This window comes from Microtus oregoni, unplaced genomic scaffold, assembly GCF_018167655.1.
Source record: "Microtus oregoni isolate MIOR12 unplaced genomic scaffold, Mior012 000024F_ref0000369, whole genome shotgun sequence".
Lineage (NCBI taxonomy): Eukaryota > Metazoa > Chordata > Mammalia > Rodentia > Cricetidae > Microtus > Microtus oregoni.
In genome coordinates, this window is record NW_024543083.1 from 24,325,614 (window position 1) to 24,348,982 (window position 23,369).

The 23,369-nt window shown below is 44.3% G+C and overlaps 1 protein-coding gene across 4 annotated transcripts in view; it reads left to right on the plus strand.

Moving 5' to 3' along the window:
- LOC121462310 (glycerophosphocholine cholinephosphodiesterase ENPP6) overlaps positions 1–22,359 on the plus strand; it is a 109,245-nt gene extending 86,886 nt beyond the window's left edge. For 2 of the 4 annotated variants that reach the window (XM_041673833.1, XM_041673836.1), the window contains exons 7-8: positions 7,268–7,391; positions 12,542–12,879. In XM_041673833.1, coding sequence (XP_041529767.1) covers positions 7,268–7,391; positions 12,542–12,747 — 330 coding nt within the window. In that variant the 3' untranslated portion in view covers positions 12,748–12,879. Of the gene's footprint in view, positions 1–7,267; positions 7,392–12,541; positions 12,880–20,977 lie in introns of those variants that run through there. The other 2 variants (XM_041673834.1, XM_041673835.1) reach the window with 2 other exon arrangements.
- The last annotated feature ends 1,010 nt before the right edge of the window (positions 22,360–23,369 follow it).

Below are 23,369 nucleotides of genomic sequence, written 5' to 3' on the forward strand. Positions count from 1 at the left end.
CATTCCTAGGACCTTCAATCAGCGCCCATGAGTAGTGAACAGGATCTCTGGGTTGTCCTAACTCTTTCAACGTCCTTCCTGTCCTTCAAAGGCCAGTGATGACCCCCTCTCCCTTGATACACTTACTTGATCCTAATTATCCTCATTTTGGGCCTTTCCTAAGACCTCAAATCATTCTGCTGGGCACGAATTTGCCTGCGTCTGGACTCTCTGGTCTAAAGTAGAGGTTTCTAGAGAATGAGTCTTTAATAAGGTCTTTTGAGCTTGGCCCCCACCCAGGAAGGGTATGTACTATGGTGTAGTAGAGTCACAGTATATATGGGTGGCTTGGACAGATTCATAAATACCTAGACTGTTGCATTGTTTACTCCAAGACTATTCACTTCTTGGTTGGCAAACAATTACCAAGGAAAGGAGGGCTAAGTCGAGAATTCAGCTAATTCCTCACAGCCCTAGAAAAGAGTTCAGCTGAGAAAGGTGATTAAAACTATGAGCGGCGATGCTAGCTTTAGTGAGCCCCAGCTTGAGCAGGACACGTCAGAATACATAATCCCCAGCCATCTTTCAAGGGCCAATGTCTGTGGCCTGTCCAGGAAGGTGTCAACTGAGCTGAAGACAAACAAGATGGAGCAAGAGCCTGGAAAAGGACGATGAAGCAAGGTGCTTCGTGCTGATCATTCGGATTCCAGTGTCGGTTAAAACCAGCGGGGCAAGCATAGGCCCAGACATCTGCAGGAGGCCAATATCTGTCTACAGAGGAAAGACTTGCTTTGAAGTCCAGTGTCAGGCTCAGTTCTAAAGCCTGTGGCTGACTGGCAGGGAAGCCTAGCTCCAGAATATTTGAGGAAATCAAGACAATCTGGGAAGCGTGATCTCTGAGAGGTTCTGGCAGCTAGAGTGGATTGTCCAGGCCCAACTAACGGAGCTTCAGGAAGACAGCTGTGAAATGCTAGAAACAGCTTGCTCTCCACAGTGACTGGGGTCACATGTGGAAGCTGTCTGGGAGTACAGACATCCCCACTTCTTCCTCTCTAAAGGATTCAACAAATGTGATCCCAGAAGAGAGAGAGAGAGAGAGAGAGAGAGAGAGAGAGAGAGAGAGAGAGACCGCAATCCCTGGTCCACTTAGTGTTCCTCTCCACTCTGCCCCGGCTTCTCTTCATTCCTGTCACTATGCAGTCTGGCATTTTCCATGTCAAGGAAACTCTGTGTGCAGCAGGAAACTCTCCAAGGTCAGGCTGGGGGACCAAGGCTGAGTAGTTAAGTCCTGTCAAGACAGAAGCCGAGCAACTATTAGGATATCTCTTGGGAATGCCACTTGGTGAACACATACCCAGGTTTAAGACCACTACTCTCCAGGCGCTCCTAGGGTCCTGAAACGGGAAGGCATCCTGCCCAACACTTTTAAAAAGCGGTGATACACAAGCTAAGCAAACGGACCTGTGGGTCCTTTTGTCATATGCACACAAATGCTTCTTCATCTTAGGCAGGGCACTGATAACAGACCAGAGCAATAATTCCATGAACCAGCGAGGTTACTGGTGGTTCTGACAGCAATATGGGTCACCTGTTACATAGCCCTGGTTATTCAAGGCAGCTGCATGCCTGGAAAGCCTACCCTAGTTTGAGTCATGACTCACAGACGCTGGGTCCCTGGAGCTCCGTGGATGACCCAGAGACAACTGTGCCCCCCCACCCCACCCCACCAGCAACCATCTCCTGCTTCTATAAGCAATCTTTAGTGAATCCTCCAACTCTCTGAGGTTCTCAGCCATGGAAGCATAGGTAGCATCTTGAGTCTTCCGAGCCACCCTCTTTCAGGAAGAAATGCTTTCGGTTGGAGGCCGAAAGAACACCACGGCAGAACACATGGTGGATAGGAGACAACGAACTCCTTCTCAACCCCCAAACAGATCTGAGACTCTCCATGTGCTCTCAGCTCGCAGGCCTTCCCAGCAGTGCCTCCCACAACCGGGACATTGTTGCTCCTCCTTTTCATCCTGAGACGACACATTGTAACTCTATAGTTGCCCTTTTTTTGCCGAAGAGGAAGGTACCTGTGAAAAGCGCGAAGCAGGGAAATGATAGCACGTTGATTTTTTAATTAGAGTTCTAAGGCATCTTAAGTAGTTCCACATTTTATTTATTTTGCTTAAATTTCTATAACATCCTCCCACCCTGTCCCACACCGAGATATTTTTTTTTGAAATAACTTGAGGAGGAAAAAAAATTTATACTCTTCATGGTTTTGTTAGTCTGCTTTCTGTTACTGTGGCAGAATAACCGAGTTAATTAGTTAGAAAAGAAAAAAAGATTGACTTTGGCTCCCGGTTCCATGATCAATTGATCCTGTTTGGGGCCAGCGCATCATCATACCGCAGTAGGAGCGCATGGCAGGGGAGAACCATCCGCCTTATGGTCCTAGTGAAGCAGAGAGAAGGAAGGGGCCAAGGTTCAAATACTACCTTCAAAGGCAACCTTCCAAAGATCCAACTTCCTCCTCCTAGAGCCCACCTCTTAAAGGTTCTATCGCTTGCCTATGGTACCACTGACTGGAAAGGAAGCCTTTAACACATGGGCCATCGGGGATTTTCCAGATCTGAATCCAAATCGCAGCAACAGTGGGAGAGAGAAGATGGTTAACGCAGAGCAACCAGGGCTCCTCAGGCACTAGTCAACGAGAACGGGGCCCAGTTGGAGAAAGCTGGCTGCCCAGCTATCCCATTGGGTCAAAGCCAGTTTTATGCTTGATCATGCCATCCCTGAAGGTTTGTGACCTTTCTGGGAAGGGTTTCTCAAGCTGTACCCAGAGCCTCATGGAAAACACATGATCTGACCTTGGGATGGTCGCAAGAACAAAGCGTGTCTTCAGTAAATGATGAATTACCGATTAAGGATGCTGGATGAATGGTTTCCAGGGGGTCCCATGCTCCAGAAAGGGGAAGATCAAGCCCTGATGAACCTGGACCTACAGAATACATCATCCAAGAATGGAATGTAGGGCATGCTCAGGGTAGTCGATGCCCAGCCCGGCTTCTGAGCTACCAGGAGGGACAGTGAGTGTTCCCTTCTAAAGTTGGCCACCACAGCCGTGGCCTCCAAAGGAGCATCCACCAAGAGGAGGACACAGTGAGGCCCTGCTCCAGGCACTCTGGCCAGAGGGAGCATTCGCCCCAGTCATCAGAAGTCAGTCTGTGATTCGGGGTGGGACACAGAGGCCAGATGTTACCCTCCCAGCTGCTCACCCTCTGCCTCCCTGCCTCCTCAGAGGTGCCTTTCCCTGAGACTCAGAAGTCAGTCAAGAGAAAAGGGAGTGCACGGGTGAGAACCAGACGTCCTAATGTACACCAAAGACACAATGGCAGGTGAGTAAAATGAGCCCAACAGAACAAGAGCTCTGCCTGTGTGCAAACAGGAAATGACAAATCCACGCTGCTCAGGCTGCTTCCTCCTTTCCCCAGCCTTGAGCCTCTCCTCCCACCTCCACCCCCACTCACAGCCTGGTCTCTAGCCATGCTTTCACTGCAGAATAAAACCAAGGAGTCCTGCTTGGTGGGGTTTAAAGCAACAGTCCCCAGCACAGCCTGAGCAAACCTCACCTACAGGTTCTGACTTGAACACCACTTTTCCTTATTAGTGCCAAGGATGGTTGAAACAAAGCCCTGAACTGCAAATCTTGTCATTTTCCCTCTGGCATCCCAAATAAAAGTCTGGTGCATCACAGGTGTCATGGCGGTAGGCTGGAAGCAGAACACAGACACCAGGGGAAAAAGCCAAGTCCAAACCCAAAACCCTCACCCATTCTTCCTAGGGTTCCCTTGTATGGTGCCGTCAGCTTCTAGTTCCTTACCACTGGGAATGATCAGCTTGTTGAGTGGTGAGTGGAGCCTTCCTGTTCATTGCATCAACCCACGTGCACGGCAGGGGCTTGGGAGGTGCCAGAAATGCTGGGGAGATCACACGGTGTGAAGATCATTGAATTCTACACGGTGTTAAATGCAGAGCTAGCAACTTGCCCCGGTTTGCCTGCGGCTGGTCCAGTTTTAAAACTGAAGTCTTGACTCTCTGGAGCCCCCATGGCAGCAAACTGGGACAACTGGTGACCTTCCCTAGGCAAGAGTAGAAAGCCCTATGGCTATGTGCTATGGCTGTCACTTTCATCTAGTCTTGTCCCCAAATGAGGGGACAAGACAGCCTCCTGAGGGTCAGGCCTTACATCAGCAGTGTCCCCCAGGTCCTGACATGGAGGAGGAGCTATAGGATATCTGCTCCTCTTGATTGGCTCCTTGCTGCAGCCTCCTCATTGTGGTCACCTCTCCTGCAGCCATGTGTCATACACACACAGGCCTTTCTCAACTTTGGCCAGATCTCTATGATCTGGTTACCTCCCCAGTACGTCACTAGGTGGCGCTGTGTGGCAGTCCACCGTAGGGGTCCAAATAGGGTCAGCTTCTCAATTAGGAGCCAGAAGACCCCGAAGCTGCCATTTCGGATTCCGAACTCAGAGAACTGTGGCATACACCCTTCTTACTGCATAGTTCCGTGTGTGCAGCAGGAAGAGGATGCATGCACAACACAAGGATTCCCAAAAATCACTTTTAAATCAAAGGTGTATTTACATGTCACCTGGTCCACCCACATTCTTTAAAAGAATTAGCTCTTCCTTACATGATTACTTTATTATTATTTATATGGGTAAAAATAATTTTTTGGTTTTTTTCTCCTCTCTGAGACAACTTGTCACTTTAATAAACAATAGTGATTCATTTGTGATTGGACAATTCCCCAATTACCTTCAGGACTGAGATTGTTGTTGTATTTATTTGTGCAATAAGAAATGGTAGCCTTGCCGAGTCTAGTTTTTAAGTTAGGCTGTCTGTCTTTCCCTTGGCTGTGGGCAACAGACATACTACAGGACTCCTCAGAAGTGAGACTTGAAGAATCAAATCGTTCCACTTAGGGCTTCCAGCCTTGCTATCTTGGAGACAGAAAGTGGGAAAAACAACAGATTAAGCTAGCTGATGAAGCTAAATTGGAAAGTGTTGTGATCCTCACTACAGCCGGCTAGCAAACAAAACACGAAAGGCAGCATGAAAAGTTGGCGATGCGGTAAAAGCATGTCCACGGGAAGAACACAAGCCACAGCTGGAGGAGGAGGGTCGAGGCATGATGGAAAGCCCAGGAAGCAGAGAGTCAATAAAAATAAAGTGTCCTTTAAGAAGCAGAAAAGCTCAGGAGCGATTTACGGGGTGACAGTAGATAAGGATGCAATGTGCTGTGGCTACAGACGCAGAAGAACCTTCAACCTCAGAACCAGAGCGCCCCGCCCCAAAGCTAGTGGCATCTGGTGGCCAGACCAGCCATTTGCTGAGTACCTATTGTGTGCCAAGTACTTAACACATAGTCATCTTAGAATCCCAAATTCCACAAGGTGAGAGTTGAGCATCCCTACATCTAACAAGGAAAGTGGAGTTCAGAGAAGGGACAGAACTTTTACTTGGGATCAGAGAGCAGAAAACTAACTTCAACTCCATAGTCAACCCAAGTCCAGACTCTCCTCTCTCTACCCTACATGGTGGGTAAAGACCTAAGACATGAGGAGACACTTCAAGGTCCAGTTTCACCAGGAGCACTGTGGCTTTGGGATGGTAGAATGTGTAGAACGACTGAGAAGACAGACTTGCCCTCCAGTCCTGGCACTACCTCTTAGTAGCTTTGTGATGCTGAGACTTTCATTTAACCTCTGTGTGCCTTAGTGCTTTTAATTACAAATGATAAAAGATAGGATTTCCATACACAATGATGGTGAGCAGCAGGATCGGCCCTGGGTGTGCTGCTTGACTCAGTACACACATGATACCATTAGCTTCGGGACGCAACCTAGAAATGGCTGGTTATTGTGCTGTTTCAGTTCCATGCCTGCATCGGAACACTTGCCATGATGAATTCTCACCAGGAAGGTGATACGACTGTCAAAAGCACAAGGTCTGTCCACAAAAAATGGCTAGAGTTGTGTTCGACAGGCTGCGGGCTCTTCGGGACCCACAAAAGCTTTAAGCTCCTTTTTCAACATAACCTGAGCCTCTGGAACCCCAGAAAATACAGTCTCTAAAATGACCCGGAAATGGTGGCCCTGACACCCTTTCCCTGATGGAGACTTGTGGAGGCAAATGGCTAAAAACAGGGAGCAGGGGGCACTGAGCATAGTGTTGTCCCTGAGGGGAGGGCTGGAAGAAGAATGTCATGGTGTCTGTTGTGGAAGGGGCACTTGGATGGGCTGAGTGGACCCCACAGGGCGTTGGTTGCTTTGCTACAAAATGAGGTGATTCTATACATATCATATTTTATAACACTCTTTTAAAATCTCGGTACCTGAACATTCAATTTTATGCCCCATACCAATGCCTGGAGTTACAGCAGACATCCATCACAGGATAAAGGGTTCAGTCCTGCAAGACTCCACGCACTTACCAGGTGCAAGGACTGGGTCCCCAGGCGACCAACACCTATACCTCATTAGGCTAGGGTTCTCACCCTCTGGCTTCCCAGGACTCAGAGAAGTGCTGTGCTTGTAATTACAGCCAAGGAGACACATATGGGTGGGAAGTGGGGGGCATAGCACTTTTATTCCTTGGAAGGTGTCTGAACCATGCTTGGCAGGGTCGAATCCGGGGCGTCATTTTGTGGAAATGAGATTTTTTTATTGGCTACATCACGGAACTCAAAAGCCAGCAACCTCACTCTCTCTTCAGTGGTTGGGGAACAGGAACTAACGCGCAAACCTTCTAATCAGGAGGTTTGTTCCTTAGGTGACCACCCTCTCCTGAGGCTAGTTAGTCCCCCAGTCCAGTGGCCATCTTTGCATAGACTCTAGTATGGGAGGAAGGCACTCATGAAGGACAACAAAAGTCCCTTCTGTCGTCCAGGAAATTCCTAGGGTCTTGGGAGCTCTCTGACAGGAACCTGGGATAAAGAACAAATCGGCTTTTATACCACAGACACTTTCTAACATCCCTTCTATCTCTAGCTGTGTTTAGTGGTCCAAACCTCATTACACCATGCGATTCATCTTAGTCAGAGATGGTCAGGAATCTAGGACGCTGCTGCCAAGGGTCAGAGCTACCTGAAGAAGGAAGCGGTCTAGCTGAAGCTGGATGATCCTGGCCTCAGAGATATAAGCGAGGAAATCTCCACACTGGCGTCAGTTTGCCCAACTGGTTGTAATTGTCCAGGAGCGATATAATACCGTTGCCTTTCTTGACTTCAGAATCGAGAGATGCTTCCGTTCTGGGTGAACAGCAGTGGCAAGCGGGAAGGCTGGCAACGTGGATGGCATGGATACGACAACGAGCTCATGGACATGAGAGGCATCTTCCTGGCCTTCGGACCTGGTAGGCAGCACTCCAAGGAAGCAGCTCTAATAGGGACTAACCACACTCCTACAAAGTTGGAGAGGTTCCTTTATGGACCCTCTTTATGAGCCAAGCTAAGCAGATCCAGCCGCTCTCCATGCAACATCTTTAGCTGGCTTCCTTTCAGCTGCTTCTTTGGTTTGGCAACTGTGGCCAAATACTTTTCCTTGTAAATTTTAAATCCTGAGTATAGTGCCGAAAATGTATTCCACATATCTGTGATTCATTTGTTACTTAATTCATCGAGACGGTTTTTTCACAGCTATCTGATGTCTAGAAAGGCTTATCAAACACACCAATTTGCTGGCAACTGTCAGTCTCAAGGTTGATGCTATTGCTTCCCAGCAATAGCCCTGCTTTGTCTAGAATATCCACACCTGTGGGGTCCAATTAGAGTACAGCTAGAAACTAGGATGGATTCAAGGGCAGGCTCAGAAATGACCTTGACGTTGACTTTGAAAATGAGCCAGAATAAGGAGAGATATTTATATAGAAGTAAATTTGATGATCTTTCCTTGATCAGATTATATTCCAAGGGTCTGGAAGACAAGACAGATGGGGAGAGTCTCTTTGGCCACTTGACTTGATTGGTATGGCACTATGAACCTGTACAATGGAAAAACTTACCAAGTAGTCTAACGAGCGTATAGCCAGATCCATGCCTCAAAAAAAGGCATCCAGGGGTGAGGAAGAAGGGAGCAGTCACTCCAACAGCTAGCAGGCATCAGGTGGCCAGTGCACAGCCATCCTTTCCACTACTGTCCACTCCTTTATTGAACATTCTCCCTCTGACGTCTGTATTCCAAAGGCTCATTTCTGTGTGCTGATCAAAGAGTATCTACTCAAGAAAGTCCACTCTTTCGTTTCCAACTGTATACTAAATCATGTGAGCTCTGCTCTTCTCATCCGAGTAGCGAGACCAGCCATGTCAATTCACCGTTCTTATTGTGTCTGTCTCTGTTTATCCCACTTATCACACACACACACACACACACACACACACACACACACCAAGCTGTTAAGAGTCTGAATTTGGAGGGGGGGGAGCTATTGGTGACCTCCATGTGACCCCACATTTGATTCTCAAATCCCAAAGTCAGCCTCAGGATCAGTGACAGCAAACATTTATAAAGAGAGCTGGCTGAGTTCCTAACACAGGTCCAAGAGACCAGAGGATGTCTGAGTACATTGTCATTGGCCAATGAAAGTTAGGAGAGCTCCCTGTTGGCCAAGCCCAGAACTTGCAGAATTTCAGTGCAAGAGGAATTAAGAATGGAGCTTTCAGGACTATGTTGAGGTCTGTTGTAGATCAGAAAGAAGACATTCCAAGGTCATGGAGAATGTCAATCCTCAGCATTTTCAGTCAAAAATGTCAGCACTTTCTTCCCCAGAAGAGGGAAGTAAGGTAAAGAATGCCGAACAGTTTTCTGTAGGACTGTATATAAGCAAGTCTCATGTGTGTTTTAAAGCATAAGTCGCTCTATCCCCACATCAAGAGTTCTAAATGAAATGCCCAGCCTGGCGCTAACTTAGAGTTAAATCCACCAGGGATGTTTTGTCCATTAGCAGATGCCTCTGTCATCAGCTCCTTTCAAATGGAAAGCCCTCAGTATTTCACAGACAGAAAGACAACCCCGGAAGAAAATGGGCTGAGCTAATTGCAAAATGTTTTCTTGAGAGCCTTGCAAATCATCGCATTCCAGGCTTCAATTCTCATGAAAGATTAAATAGCTTTACACACCGACTGTTTACTCAGAAGAATATTTCAGAGTGAGCCCTTTAATAGGTATCTAGCTGTACTTGCAGATAAAGGTGCATACCTCCTGATTCACTGTACTTCTTCCTTAGGGAGGAAGCTGGGCATCATTGCGGCTGCCCAGATACCAGCCTTCCAAGCCAGTAAGTCTGGCCCATCAGAGAAAAAGGAAAAGAATTCTGAAGACAGCCTCTCTGTGGTTAATCCCAGTTTCTAATTTCAGCTACCTGGTCCCGTCCAGGAGAACTGAGACTGCAGGAGCAGGAATCGGCAAGTGGGCACAGCCCTGCAAGCCCCTCTCAGGGCTACAGATGAAGGTAGAAGGTGGCTAGGCCTACGGAGCCTTTTATACCCAAATGTAATGCCCATGTATAAGCCTGTGGGAATAATTTAGATTCAAATCTAGGTTCAAAGCATCATCTTGAGCTAGTGGAACTTGGTGAAAGACTTCCAGATCAGATGAGGTGTTGGTCATCTACCAGGGAATTTTCTAAAAGTTTGCATGTCTTTGACTTGAGCTCAAAAGTCCATGCCTTTAGAACGGAAGGTCATGAACTAGATCAAAAATTCGGTGTTCTACTGCTGAACAGGCAGAGGCATTGGGCACAATTTTGCCTTCTCAGTCATTTTTCAAATATGATTATCCTCCCTGGGACTCTGTCAGGACTTCATCTCCACTGTTCCTTTTGTCTTTGAAACACGGATTTTTTTAAAGGTCAGAGAAGGACCCCTCACATCTCCCCCCCCACCCACACACACACCACCTGATGGTGATTTGGCCTGGCGTGGAGAACAGTGTGACCTTCACATCCAGGTCACATGGCACAGCAGCAGGAAAGAAGAAAGCTGCTCCCATGACCCTTGGACAGTCTTTCCATTGATCCTGTAGGCTGTGGTGGGTTCATGTGCTGTCATGTGATCGTGCGGTGTCACCACCACCTCATCCTATTATATAATTCGCCTTGACATTGGGAGAGGCCTCCTTTGCATTTTCCTGCGCTTCTTTAAGTTCTCATTTTTTAAAACTAGTTTTACTTTGAAGCAATTCAGACCCTTAGTCTCCCTTCCTCACAGGAAAATGAACCTGCTAAGCCATTTATAAGGTTATAATTTTTCAACCCTATTTTTTTCTTGCTGCCACTTACTGTACTTATTTATTAATAATAATGGCTGTTATGTCTGACATTATGATTTAGGTGCTATTTCCAACACCCTGTAGAGCGCTGGTACCTCTTCACACTGAATTCAACTTAATTCTCCAAAGTTAGCAAAACCCATTTCTTGAAAAGTTTCCCTAGATCTCACACCCTGGGTGCCAGGGGCTTCTGTCTATAACTTTCTTCCATAATTATAATTTTAGGGGCAGAATTGGTGTCAGTACTGTACTTCCAGAAGATTCTGATATGTTGTTTGTGCCTTTTAAATTTTAGTGTATCTGATCATTTAGCAGAGCACATGAAATGATTGTTTTCTGAAATAGAAAGTCAGGAATCTCAGGTCCCGTTTCTCCTTTAAAAATCTAAGATGGAAGCAGGGCAGTGGTGGTGCACGCCTTTAATCCCAGCACTCCGGAGGCAGAGGCGTGAGGATCTCTGGGAGTTCAAGGCCAGCCTGGTCTACAAGAGCTAGTTCCGGTACAGGCACCAAAGCTACAGAGCAACCCTATCTCGAAAAACAAACAAACAAACAAAAAAACAAAAAAAAATCTAAGATGGATATTAAAAGCACAGGCCTCTGTTCATGGATCAAAACTCAACCCTGAACTCAACCTTAGCATAGCTTGGGATATTTCGTTAGACATTTTGTTTGGGGTCTAAACGCAAAGTTGCTCCTTTATGTTGTATTCAGATTATCGCTGTCTAATGAAGTGGTTCTCAACCTATGGTTCGTGACCCCTTTGGGGGTCAAATGACCCTTCCGCAGGGGTCACCTAAGACCACAGGAAACCACAGATTTTACATTAAAATTAACAACAGTAGGAAAACTGCATTTATGAAGTAGCAATGAAAGTAATTTCATGGTCAGGAGACACTACAACATGAGGAACTGTATTAATTGGTTGCAGCATTAGGAAGGTTGAAAGCCATGGGTCTAAAGGAATAGGGCTCCATCCTCATTACCTGTCCCATGGGGAAGCAACAGGCACACTGCTCCAACTGCTTGGAACATCACCTTTTGTGCCCCTGGAGAACAGCGCTCTGCATGATCAGCCTCTGTTTTACACACCTGTGTTCAATGCCCTCTGCCTGCACAGGATCTGGGGAGAGGCACAATGCCCTGACCTCCAGAGGTCACTTGAAATGTCCCCTGAAATCTCAACTCCAATACCAGTTAGCTCATTTTCCCTAAGGCTAAATTACTTCATCAGTTCCCAAAAGGCTCCCATACATAGTTAATTCTATAAATTTATTGAGAATATTACTGCCATTACTGGTGAGCTGTCAGTTCCCAGAAGGCTTCATGAGCCATAGAGAACTGTGACTTTGGTGTGGTAGGCAGAGAGAGACATTCTCAAGTTGCCATAGGTGCTCTGGAAAGCACCGTACGTACTAGCCCCAGCTAGCCAGGAGTCCTAGAAGATAGCCATGATGTTTTCAAAGAACCCAGCAAAGCAGTCTGACTTTTTTGACCACACTGGCTTCCCAATGCTCTAAGGAAATGGAGCACCTTAACTGGCCTGTCTCCCTTTGCAGGAATGCTTCATTGTAACAGAAGTATAGGAAACTTAGTCACAAAGAAGCCTGTCTGCTAACTTGTCTTCTGAAGGGTCTCATCTCTATGTCCGATAGAAGAGTGTACACAGGTTTTTTTTGGAGGTGGGGGGACAACTCCCAAATAATAACATGGAGACTTAATATGAATTATGAAAGCTCGACCTTAGATTAGGCTTGTCCCATTAGCTCTTAGAACTTAAATTCATTCATATTTTTATTAACCTACATTCTACCACATGGCTTTTACCTCTCTCCCATTCTGCGTGTCTGTCTTGTTCTGCATCTCAGTGATGTTTCCTGTAATTGCTCCTCCCCTTCCTCTCTCTCTCTCTCTCTCTCTCTCTCTCTCTCTCTCTCTCTCTCTCGAAGTCCCACCTATCCTCCCCACATAGCTATTGGTCATTTAGCTCTTCATTAAACCAATCAGAAGGTGCCTTAGCAGAGACGCATCTTTACAGTGTAAACAAACATTCCAAAAACAGGTTTGTTCCTTTATGGCCTACAACTGTCCACAGATGCTTCCTCTTTTATAATCACTTAGGCACAAGGAGGGAGCTGACTTTCCTGGAGCCTGGGCAGAGTTTCTCCATCCTTGAGTCAACTTTCCTTTTTCTGAGTAACCAATCATGACCACCTGCTTGTCTGTTTTTGCCTTTTAGATTTCAAGTCCAACTTCAGAGCTGCTCCGATCAGATCTGTGGACGTCTACAACATTATGTGCAATGTAGCAGGCATCACCCCACTGCCTAACAACGGGTCCTGGTCCAGGGTGGTGTGCATGCTGAAGGGTCAGACCAGCTCGGCTCCATCTGCTTCACTGAACCGCTGTGCCCTGGTCTTGATTCTCCTCTTACGCTTTGTATAGCTGGTCAGATTACTCATTCCAAAATATCACTGCAGTGAGGCCTGCCACCAGCACGGGACAGTTTTCATTTTTTTTTTTATCAATAATAGCTTATTAACACAATCAAGGCCATTAAAGTTATAAATACATCATTCTTGGATGATTATGTACACATGAAAAATTTCTTAAACTATTTTACCTAAGTTTGACATTTTTACCTTTTCATTCTTTTTTTTACATTTTTTTATTGAGAAAAGAAGAAAATAAAACATAAACAAAAAAAACCAAGTTTCCACCTCCTCCCAGCCTCCCATTTCCCTCCCCCTCCTCCCACCCTTCTTCCCCTCCCCCCACTCCTCTCCCCCTCCCTCTCCAGTTCACAGAGCAGTCCCGGTTCCCTGCCCTGTGGAAAGTCCAAGGTCCTCCCCCCTCCGTCCATATCTAGGAAGGTGAACATCCAAACTGGCTAGGCTCCCACAAAGCCAGCACATTAAGTAGGATCAAAACCCCTGCCATTGTCCTTGGTGTCTCATCAGCCCTCATTGTTCGCCATGTTCAGAGAGTCCGGTTTTATCCCATGCTTTTTCAGTCACAGTCCAGCTGGCCTTGGTGAGCTCCCGATAGATCAGCCCCACTGTCTCAGTGGGTGGATGCACGCCTCGTGGTCCCGACTTCTTTGCTCATGTTCTCCCTCCTTCTGCTCCTCATTGGGACCTTGGAAGCTCAGTCCAGTGCTCCTGTGTGGGTCTCTGTCTCTATCTCTATCCATCACCAGATGAAGATTCTATGATGATATGCAAGATATTCGTCAGTATTGCTCTAGGATAGGGTCATTTCAGGTTCCCAATCCTCAGCTGCCCCAGGAACTAACTGGGAACCTCATCTTGGGCACTTGGGAGCCCCTCTAGGGTCAAGTCTCTTGCCCACCCTAAAGTGGCTCCCTTAACTAAGAATTGTGGTTCTGTGCTCCCCTATCCACCTTTCCTTTATTCCAATTCTCCTGTTTCCCAAGGTCCCCCCTCCTTCCCTTCTACCTTTTCTCTCCCCATCTCCCCTTACCCCCATCCCACCCCACCCCCAAGATCCCAATTTTCTCCCCGGCAATTTGGTCTACTTCCCTTAGCCAAGAGGATAACTATATGTTTTTCCTTGGGTTCACCTTCTTACTTAGCTTCTTTAGGTTCACCTATTATAGACTCCGTGGCCCTTATTTATGGCTAGAAACCAATTATGAGTGAGTACATCCCATATTCATCTTTTTGGGTCTGGGACACCTCACTCAGGATAGTGTTTTCTATTTCCATCCATTTGCATGCAAAATTCGAGAAGTCATTGTTTTTTACCGCAGCGTAGTACTCTAGCGTGTATATATTCCATACTTTCTTCATCCATTCTTCCATTGAAGGGCATCTAGGTTGTTTCCAGGTTCTGGCTATTACAAATAATACTGCTATGAACATAGTTGAACAAATGCTTTTGTCATATGATAGAGCATCTCTTGGGTATATTCCCAAGAGTGGTATTGCTGGGTCCAGGGGTAAGATGATCCCGAATTTCCTGAGAAACTGAAACACTGACTTCCACAGTGGTTGCACAAGATTGCATTCCCACCAGCAATGGATGAGGGTACCCGTTCCTCCACAGCCTCTCCAGCAAAGGTTATCCTTGGTGTTTTTTACTTTAGCCATTCTGACAGGTGTAAGATGATATCTCAAAGTTGTTTTGATTTGCATTTCCCTGATTGCTAAGGAAGTTGAGCACGACCTTAAGTGTCTTTTGGCCATTTGAACTTCTTCTGTTGAGAATTCTCTGTTCAGTTCAGTGCCCCATTTTTTAATTGGGTTAATTAGCATTTTAAAGTCTAGTTTCTTGAGTTCTCTATATATTTTGGAGATCAGACCTTTGTCTGTTGCGGGGTTGGTGAAGATCTTCTCCCAGTCAGTAGGTTGCCTTTGTGTCTTAGTGACAATGTCCTTTGCTTTACAGAAGCTTCTCAGTTTAAGTAGGTCCCATTTATTCAATGTTGCCCTTAATGTCTGTGCTGCTGGGGTTATACATAGGAGGCGATCTCCTGTGCCCATCTGTTGTAGGGTATTTCCCACTTTCTCTTCTATCAGGTTCAGTGTGTTCGGGCTGATATTGAGGTCTTTAATCCATTTGGACTTGAGTTTTATGCACGGTGATAGATATGGGTTTATTTTCATTCTTCTACAGGTTGATATCCAGTTGTGCCAGCACCATTTGTTGAAGATGCTTTCTTTCTTCCATTGTATACTTTTAGCTCCTTTATTGAAAATGAGGTGTTCATAGGTTTGTGGGATAAAATCCGGGTCTTCTATACGATTCCATTGGTCGACTTCTCTGTTTTTATGCCAGTACCACACTGTTTTCATTACTGTAGTTCTGTAATAGAGTTTGAAGTCAGGGATGGTAATGCCTCCAGAAGATCCTTTATTGTATAGGATTGTTTTGGCTATCCTGGGTTTTTTGTTTTTCCATATAAAGTTGATTATTGTCCTCTCCAGATCTGTGAAGAATTTTGATGGGATCTTGATGGGGATTGCATTGAACCTATGAACTGCCTTTGGTAGAATTGTCATTTTTACTATGTTGATCCTCCCAATCCAAGAGCAAGGGAGGTCCATCCATTTTTTGGTATCCTCTTCAATTTCTTTCTTCAATGCCTTAAAGTTCTTGTCAAATAGATCTTTCACTTCCTTGGTTAGATTTACCCCAAGATATTTTATGCTGTTTGTGGCTATCGTGAATGGTGAAGCTTCTCTGATTTCCCTCTCTGCTTCCATATCCTTTGTGTATAAGAGGGCGACTGATTTTTTTGGAGTTGATCTTGTATCCTGCCACATTACTAAAGCTGTTTATCAGCTGTATAAGTTCTTTGGTGGAGTTTTGGGGGTCGCTTATGTACACTATCATATCATCTGCAAATAACGAAAGTTTAACTTCTTCCTTTCCAATTCGAATCCCCTTGATCCCATTATGTTGTCTTATTGCTATTGCTAGAACTTCAAGCACTATATTGAAGAGGTATGGCGAGAGTGGACAGCCTTGTCGTGTTCCTGAGTTAAGTGGGATGGCTTTGAGTTTCTCTCCGTTTAATTTGATGTTAGCTGTCGGCTTGCTGTATATAGCTTTTATTATATTTAGGTATGACCCTTGTATCCCTAATCTCTCCAAGACTTTTAACATAAATGGATGTTGAATTTTGTCAAATGCTAGCTGTCGGCTTGCTGTATATAGCTTTTATTATATTTAGGTATGACCCTTGTATCCCTAATCTCTCCAAGACTTTTAACATAAATGGATGTTGAATTTTGTCAAATGCTTTTTCAGCATCTAATGAAATGATCATATGGTTTTTTTCTTTCAGTTTATTTATATGCTGGATTACATTGATAGATTCTCGTATGTTGAACCAGCCCTGCACCTCAGAAATGAAGCCTACTTGATCATAATGGATAATTTTTCGGATATGTTCTTGGATTCGATTTGCCAGTATTTTGTTGAGGATTTTTGCGTCGATATTCATGAGTGAGATTGACCTGTAGTTCTTTTTCCTGGTTGACTCTTTGAGTGGTTTTGGTATCAGAGTAATTGTGGCTTCATAAAAGGAATTTGGTAATGACCCTTCTGTTTCTATATTGTGGAATACATTAAGGAGTATAGGTATTAGGTCTTCTTGGAAGTTCTGGTAGAATTCTTCATTGAAACCATCTGGTCCTGGGCTTTTTTTGGTAGGGAGGTTTTTGATAACAGCTTCTAATTCTTCGCGACTGACAGGTCTGTTTAGATTGTTCATCTGGTCCTGGTTTAGTTTTGGTAAATGGTATTTATCTAAAAAAGCGTCCATTTCTTTTACATTTTCCAGTTTTGTGGCATACAGGCTTCTGTAGTAAGATCTAATGACTCTCTGAATTTCCTCTGTGTCTGTGGTTATGTCCCCCTTTTCATTTCTGATCTTATTAATTGGCGTGTTCTCTCTCTGTCATTTGATTAGTTTGGATAGGGGTTTATCAATCTTGTTGATTTTCTCCAGGAACCAGCTTTTTGTTTCATTGATTCTTTGGATTGTTTTCTGTGTTTCTATTTTGTTGATTTCAGCCCTCAGTTTGATTATTTCCAGTCTTCTACTCCTCCTAGGTGAGTCTGCTTCTTTTTTTTCTAGAGGTTTCAAGTGGGCTGTTAAGTCTCCAATATGTGCTTTCTCTGTTTTCTTTAGGTGGGCACTTAGTGCTATGAACTTTCCTCTCAGGACTGCTTTCATAGTGTCCCATAAGTTCGAGTATGTTGTTTCTTTATTTTCATTGAATTCAAGGAAGACTTTAATTTCTTTCTTAATTTCTTCCTTAATCCAGGTATGGTTCAGTAGTTGACTGTTCAGTTTCCATGAGTTTGTAGGCTTTCTGGGGATAGCATTGTTGTTGAATTCTAACTTTAATCCATGGTGATCTGATAAGACACAGGTGGTTACTAATATTTTTTTGTAACTGTGTAAGTTAGCTTTGTTACCGAGTATGTGGTCAATTTTCGAGAAGGTTCCATGAGCTGTAGAGAAGAAGGTATATTCTTTCCTCTTTGGGTGGAATAATCTATAGATGTCTGTTAAGTCCATTTGCTTCATTACCTCCATTAATTCTCTAATTTCTCTGTTAGGTTTCTGTCTGATTGACCTGTCCGTTGGTGAGAGAGGAGTGTTGAAGTCTCCTACTATTAGTGTGTGTGGTTTGATGGCTGCCTTGAGTTTTAGTAATGTTTCTTTTACGTACGTGGGTGCTTTTATATTAGGGGCATAGATATTCAGGATTGAGACTTCTTCCTGATGAATTGTTCCTGTTATGAGTATAAAATGTCCCTTTCCATCTCTTCTGATTGATTTAAGTTTGAAGTCAACTTTGTTAGAAATTAGTATGGCCACACCTGCTTGTTTCTTAGGTCCATTTGCTTGATAAGCCTTTTCCCAGCCCTTTACTCTGAGTAGGTGCCTGTCTTTGTGGTTGAGGTGTGTTTCTTGTAGACAGCAGAATGTTGGATCCTGTTTTCTTATCCAATCTCTTAGCCTGTGCCTTTTTATAGGTGAGTTGAGCCCATTGATATTAAGTGATATTAATGACCAGTGGTTGTTAACTCCGGTCACTTTTTTAGTAGTAGGGTTTGTGTGTTTTCCTTCTTTGATTTGCGCTGGTGAAGGGTCTCTAGATGTCTGAGTTATTGTGGTCATTGTTGGACTCCTTGGTTAGTGATTTTCCTTCTATTATTTTCTGTAAGGCTGGATTTGTGGCTACGTATTGTTTAAATTTGTTTTTATCCTGGAAAATTTTGTTTTCTCCATTTATAGTGAACGAAAGTTTGGCTGGATATAGTAGTCTGGGCTTGCATCCGTGGTCTCTTTGTTTTTGGAGTACATCTATCCAGGACCTTCTGGCTTTCATGGTTTCCATAGAGAAGTCAGGTGTAAGTCTGATAGGTTTACCTTTATAAGTAACTTGGCCTTTTTCCTTTGCGGCTCTTAATATTCTTTCTTTATTCTGTATATTTTGTGTTTTGATTATTATATGGCGAGGGGATATTTTCTTTTGATCCAGCCTATTTGGTGTTCTGTATGCTTCTTGAACTTTCATAGGTACATCTGTCTTCAGGTTGGGAAAGTTTTCTTCTATAATTTTATTAAGTATATTTTCTGTACCGTTGAGCTGCACTTCTTCTCCTTCTTCTACTCCAATTATTCTTAGGTTTGGTCTTTTTATTGTGTCCCATATTTCCTGAATGTTTTGTGATGAGAGTTGGTTGGACTTGCTGTTTTCTTTGATCAGAGCGTTTATTTTCTCTATGTTATCCTCAGAATCTGAGATTCTTTCTTCTATCTCTTGTATTCTGCTGGTTATGCTTGATTCTGTAGTCTCTATTCGTTTACCTAGATTTTCCATGTCCAGCCAGCCCTCTGTTTGTGTTTTCTTCTTTGCCTCCATTTCAGTTTTCAAGTCATGAACTGTTTCCATTATCTGCTTGATTGTTTTTCCTTGGTTTCCTAGGGTATCATTCACTGATTTACTCAATTCCTCGAACTTTCTGTTATACTTCTCATCCATTTCTATAAGGGCGTTTTTTATATGCTGTTTAAGGGTGCCAATCACTTTCATGAAGTCAGTTTTTTCTACTTCTTCTTGATTAAGGTGTTCATGTCCTCCTGTTGTGAAGTCACTGGCTTCTGGTGGTTTCGTGTTGTTTTTCAGATTGTTGGGAGAATTCCTGCATTGGCGTCTGCCCATCTCTTCCTCCCAATACTCCCCTTTGGATCTTCTTTTACAGGATCAGGTCTTCTTGCCCACTGATGTACCTTCCCAGTGATGTCACTCCCCAGAGATGTTTCTCCACAATGATGTTTCACTTGGGGCCCAGATCGAAACTCCGCGCTGCTTGGTTAGCTCGCCAACAAAGGGCCCACCCTGCTTGCTGCGGGCAGGCTATGGGAACAATGGAGCTACCGGCCACCCCTTTGTCCTCCCGGTTCGGGTTCAGTCCCAGCGCCCTAGCAGGCTGAGCAGGGAGGCGCTATGCCACCCAAGAAGGGAGGGAGGGAGGGAGACAGGGGGTGGGGGGGATCTGGATGTAAGCTGAATGGGATAGGAAGAGAGAGTAGGTATGGGCAGTATAGCCCCTGTAGGATGGCCAGGAAGTGTGGGCAGGCTGAGGTATGTTCCCAGCTGCCGCAGCACTCACTCACTACAATGATGTTTCACTTGGTGCCCAGATCGAAACTCCGCGCTGCTTGGTTAGCTCGCGAACAAAGGGCCCACCCTGCTCGCTGTGGGCAGGCTATGGGAACAAAGGAGCTACAGGCTACCCCTTTGTCCTCCCGGTTCGGGTTCGGTCCCAGCGCCTTAGCAGGCTCTTACCTTTTCATTCTTATCACTATTCAGTTTTCTCCTTTCTTTGCACATCCTACGGAAGATAGCAATGTCTGTCCCAGCAACAGCCAAACTTTAAATGGATATCCTGTAGTCATCCTGGGTCCCACTTCTTGCCTTGCCCTGTCAGTCAGGCCCTCTGGGTTCAGTCTACATCCAAGGGCTCATATTTGGGGATTTGCAGCCAAAATTCTGCACTGTCTTCTCTATTCCAGAAAGAGGAGGTCTAGCTACAGGAAAGCAATACATGCTGTCTGTTTCTGCCATGGTGCATGGTGTTTTTATAACACCATCTCAGAAAGCACATAGGCCAGTAGAGATCACTGATCAACCAATTGGGGGTATCTAAACACTAGACAACTCATAGAACCGGTGGAAGCCATGATTTCCTCTCTCAAAATCTGTGAACACAATAGCTTCTCAGTTTCACTGAGTGCAACCTTGCAAGGTTCCATGAGACTTCATACACAATCTCTGATCTGAGTCTGACCACCTATTTCCCGCAGATACAGCAACCCTTTAGCTCCAGGGTCGGGGTGGAAAGCAGGTAAACACCTGATATGTCAGCATGGGCTTAGGAAGGAAGAGCTGGCTCAGCGATAATAGTATGAACATTAGAAATCGTAACTCACTACTGGGAATGGTGATATATCAAATTCAACTTCATATTTCAGGAGTCCAAAAGACAAATGTAAAAAGAGTTGATTTTATTTTTAAACAATTAGAGGCACACATACAGTCCTCTACATATGATAGTTAGACTTATGAGTTTCACCTTTTTCTTTTTTTTTTCTTTCTTTCTTTCTTTCTTTCTTTTTGTTTTGCTTTGCTTTTTCAAGTCAGAATTACACTGTGTAGTTTTGGAGCCTGTCCTGGGACTCACCCCATAGACCAGGCTGGCCTCCAACTGGCAGAAATCTGCCTGCCTCTGCCTCCCAAGGGCTGGTATTAAAGGCGTGTGCCACCACCACCCAACTTGGATTTTTTTTCCCTTTTTTATGGTGAGGCAGCAAGACACCTTCAATAGAACACAATCTGAATTTTGATCTTGAGCATTTTCTCAGCCTAGTATTAGGCAATATGACACTGTCTCACAAGGCTGGCCAGGAGCGGCAGTGAACCACCACTCCCACCCAGCCACGTGATCCTGGGTGTAAACACACCGTACCTGAGAGCGCTGTGTGTTGCCACACTATGAGGTTCTGTAGGACGGGGTATTAAATTCATTTTGACTAAATAATATTTCCGGTACATGGTGGTTCTATTGGGGTGTGACCCCACTGTAAGTTGAGGATGTAACAATGGAAGTTGTACATCTTGTTGCTTAGGATCCGAAATGAACTGACAGCAGATGATTCACTAAGTGACGCTGCCTTGGGAAAAGACGGAACGTCAGAGCTCAGGAGGAGGAAGCCTTTGTCTGGTGCTCGCCTTGACAAAACAGCAAACCCGGGGGTTTGCTGAAGATGGTGCAGAGCAAAAGATCACCGCTGAAAACTGGTGCGTTTAGCCTCACAAAAGACTTCTAAGGATTTATGTAATGTGTTTTTAAAGCTCCAACAAACCATGGAATCAATTGGGAAGGAGGCGAATCAGCCTTTGTTGTGTGGTTGAGAGCAAATTAGTACTTTCAGAACACTGATAGGAGCCGTGGAAACAGACATCTATTGTTCAAAGTTTTATCTCTCCCCCCCAAACAAAGAATGATGTTTTGTTGAATTCTAGGAAGCAGGGCTTGACTTCCTCTACAGAAGAAGGGCTTTCTGAGAGACAGTCAAGTGATTAAATTAAAAGTGAATCATTAAAATCAAGAGGGGATAATAAGATTGTACACAATGTTGCATTTTTCTTTCTTGGTCTGTTCTGTTCTTTCCTTCACTCATCCTTAAAAACCCTTAAGTTATATAACCAATTTTCAGATCTCTGTCTGATAAAGTATAATTTCTCAATAAGTAATGTTGAATACACGGATGAGAATGAGATACCAAAGGAATCTTGAGGGCTGGAGAGATGGCTCAGAGGTTAAGAGCATTGCATGCTCTTCCAAAGGTCCTGAGTTCAATTCCCAGCAACCACATGGTGGCTCATAACCATCTGGCCTGCAGGCATACACACAGACAGAATATTGTATACATAATAAATAAATAAATATTTAAAAAAAAACAAAGGAATCTTGAGTAGAGGTCAAATAACAAAATTTAGGAAAAACATTCTTTGCCCGAAACTAATGCATATATTCTGATGACATAATTAGTTGGCTGAAATTTGTTCTGCTTTAAAGTCTGATTATTTTCCCCACCCACTCCTAACCCTGCTTAGCCTCTGAGGTGCAATGAGACACAGTGTGTTCAGGGCACTATAGCTTAGACATTCTAAAAGGAATGTGTCTGTAAAAGTAAGATGTCCTGGGAATATGAACATCCATCCATCCTCCTGAAGTTTTCTGAGACTTGACTGCTGATCCCAGGAGGGAGATAACCGAGCAGACCTACCACAGCGAAATGAGAGGGATGGTCTTCAAATTAGAGATGAGACTAAGGGCTACTTTCTCTGCCCATATGCCTCATCTCCAGAATCCAATTTAATTAAGTTCTAAAGACCTAACTGTAAACTACCATAGGTCCACAAGCCTAGAAGAGTCTTAAATTATAAAGGCCCAATTCTCTTCACTTTTAAAATGACTTTAGAAACTCATATTTGATCTGCGTTCAGCCACAGATAGTACCTTGTAAACCCTCCCAGAGTCACAGGGTAGAGCCTCAGACAACAGTTGTAAGTCATAATGATGAAAGTTGGGGCTTTCCCGAGGAGACGTGAGTTTTAATTCATCCCTGGGACATCTGAATCCCCAGAGACCCATTTCATAATTAGTCAGTTTCTCCAGGGATCATCAGCTGACATTGGCCACTGACCAACCCCTTTGGGGGTCAAGCTTCCATCCCTCCAAAACCCAATGAGGGAGGCAGGGTCCGAAGGCTCTTGGGGAGGAAGAAACTTGTGGAGGAAAGAGCAATAACAAAGTCAGCTTCTGCCGTTCCTCGTGGTTCTAAAAATCCCAACGGTGCTATCAAACCAACTTGGACATTGTTCAAGACACACAGCTCTTTTGTGGAATTTTCTAACTGTTTCAAGTTTGTGTAAATGTCAAGAGATTTCCAAGTGTGATTTGTTTTTTTTTTTAACCGAAGTCAGTGACTATAAATTATTCACTACAGAAAAGGAGGGCATAACCAATGTCCACTGGTTATTAAACATTTGAAACTTAGTCTCAAGTTTATGTTAAGGAGAATATGTCTTCCTTAGACATCATAAAATAGCATCAGTACAATGCCTTGAATGTTTATATTTTAAATGAAAAGAATAAATGTCAACAGGGAGACGTAAACTTCTGATACTCTCTCTTTCTTGTCTGGGGTTGCTTCAGTTAAGTGAATTTTCCACATTTGGCTTGCTGTCTCTTCTTATCTCCCAGTTGACAATATCATTACACCATAATTCATAGACTAAATGTATTCTATCACAGGTTTATAACTTAAATGGGAGAAAGGAAGGAAGGAAGGAAGGAAAGAAGGAAGGAAGGAAAGAAAAGAGGAGAAAGGGAGGGAGGCAAAAAGGAGGTTGAGAACCTATCTTAGTTAGGGTTTTTATAGCTGTAAAGAGACAACATGACCACAGCAACTCTTATAAAGAAAAATGTTTAATTGAGAGAGCCACACCCTT